The following is a 1,208-nucleotide window of genomic DNA, read 5'->3' on the forward strand; positions in this document are numbered from 1 at the left end:
AAGGACACTATGCGTGAATCACGAGAAGCATTACGTTTCATTGGTTACTGTCCACAGTTTGATGCGCTGCTTGATCTTCTTACAGTGCGGGAACACCTTCAGCTCTACGCTGGCATTCGTGGTGTTGTTCAAGCGCAGCGTGCGACGGTGGTGGAGGAACTCATGCAGTTGTGTGAACTCACATCATACGCCAAGACCCGTGCTTCTGCGTTGAGTGGCGGCAATCGCCGTAAGTTGTCTGTTGCGCTTGCGTTGATTGGCGGCCCGCGTGTTGTCTTTTTGGATGAACCCTCCGCCGGGATGGACCCTGTGGCCCGCCGTGGTCTCTGGACGGCTGTGCAGTCCATCGCGAGCAACTGCGCTGTGGTCTTGACAACACACCACTTGGAGGAAGTGGAGGCACTCGCCCACCGTGTGGCCATCATGGTGGACGGCACCCTGCGCTGCATTGGCAACAAGACACATCTCAAGAATAAGTACGGCAGTGGATTTGAAATGACAATTCGCACACATGAGAATGTGCCACGTGAGGAGGTGGATGCCTTCATTCAACGGAGTTTCCCCGCCGCGCAGTTGGATGAGGTGCGAGGCCATCGCTACACGTACGCACTCCCCGCAGGCACGCGGCTGTCGGAGGCGTTTGGTGAACTCGAGCGCCACCGCGAGGAAGTGGGCATCGCCGACTACGCCGTTTCACAGACAAGCATCGAACAGGTCTTTCTGCGCATTAGTGAAGGGGCAGAGGAGGATGAGACACACCAGGAAGAACATTCGCAACAAATGGAAGATCTTCTATAAGAAATGATGAGGAATGAAGGGAAATACTAAAGTGAAGATATACAAGAGAGTGAGAGAGTATGTAATTTACTCCTTTTCTTTTTCTTTTTCCATATTTCTCTCTTTCTGACGTCAAAAACGAAGGTAAAAAATATTAAAAAATGAAAAAGACGGAAAAGGGGTAAAAAGAAGATGTGAGTTTTTTGGTTTTGTTTTATTTATGATAGTAAACCTTAACGAGCGTTTCTTGATCCCATTGTTTTTATCGGTTATTTTTTAATTATGTGCTAGCGTTTTTTCTTTTCCATCCCCCGTGTATATACGTACATGTTTTAAAACAAATGATAAATGTGTCACACTGTGTAGTCTTATCCGAGCGATTCTACTCATTTGTGATCAAACTAAAAGAAGAAAAAAACTTACGGAAATAA

At 47.3% G+C, this 1,208-nt stretch overlaps 1 protein-coding gene across 1 annotated transcript; it reads left to right on the plus strand.

The window, feature by feature from the left end:
- Positions 1–9: 9 nt before the first annotated feature.
- Positions 10–798, plus strand: TM35_001431000 (putative ABC transporter; the record flags this gene model as incomplete). Its single annotated transcript, XM_029031893.1, has 1 exon — positions 10–798. One exon carries the CDS (start codon positions 10–12, stop codon positions 796–798), a length of 789 nt encoding a protein of 262 aa, XP_028876813.1.
- Positions 799–1,208: the final 410 nt, after the last annotated feature.

The sequence above is a fragment of the Trypanosoma theileri genome, assembly GCF_002087225.1.
Source record: "Trypanosoma theileri isolate Edinburgh chromosome Unknown TM35_Tth_143_V1, whole genome shotgun sequence".
In the NCBI taxonomy this organism is placed as follows: domain Eukaryota; phylum Euglenozoa; class Kinetoplastea; order Trypanosomatida; family Trypanosomatidae; genus Trypanosoma; species Trypanosoma theileri.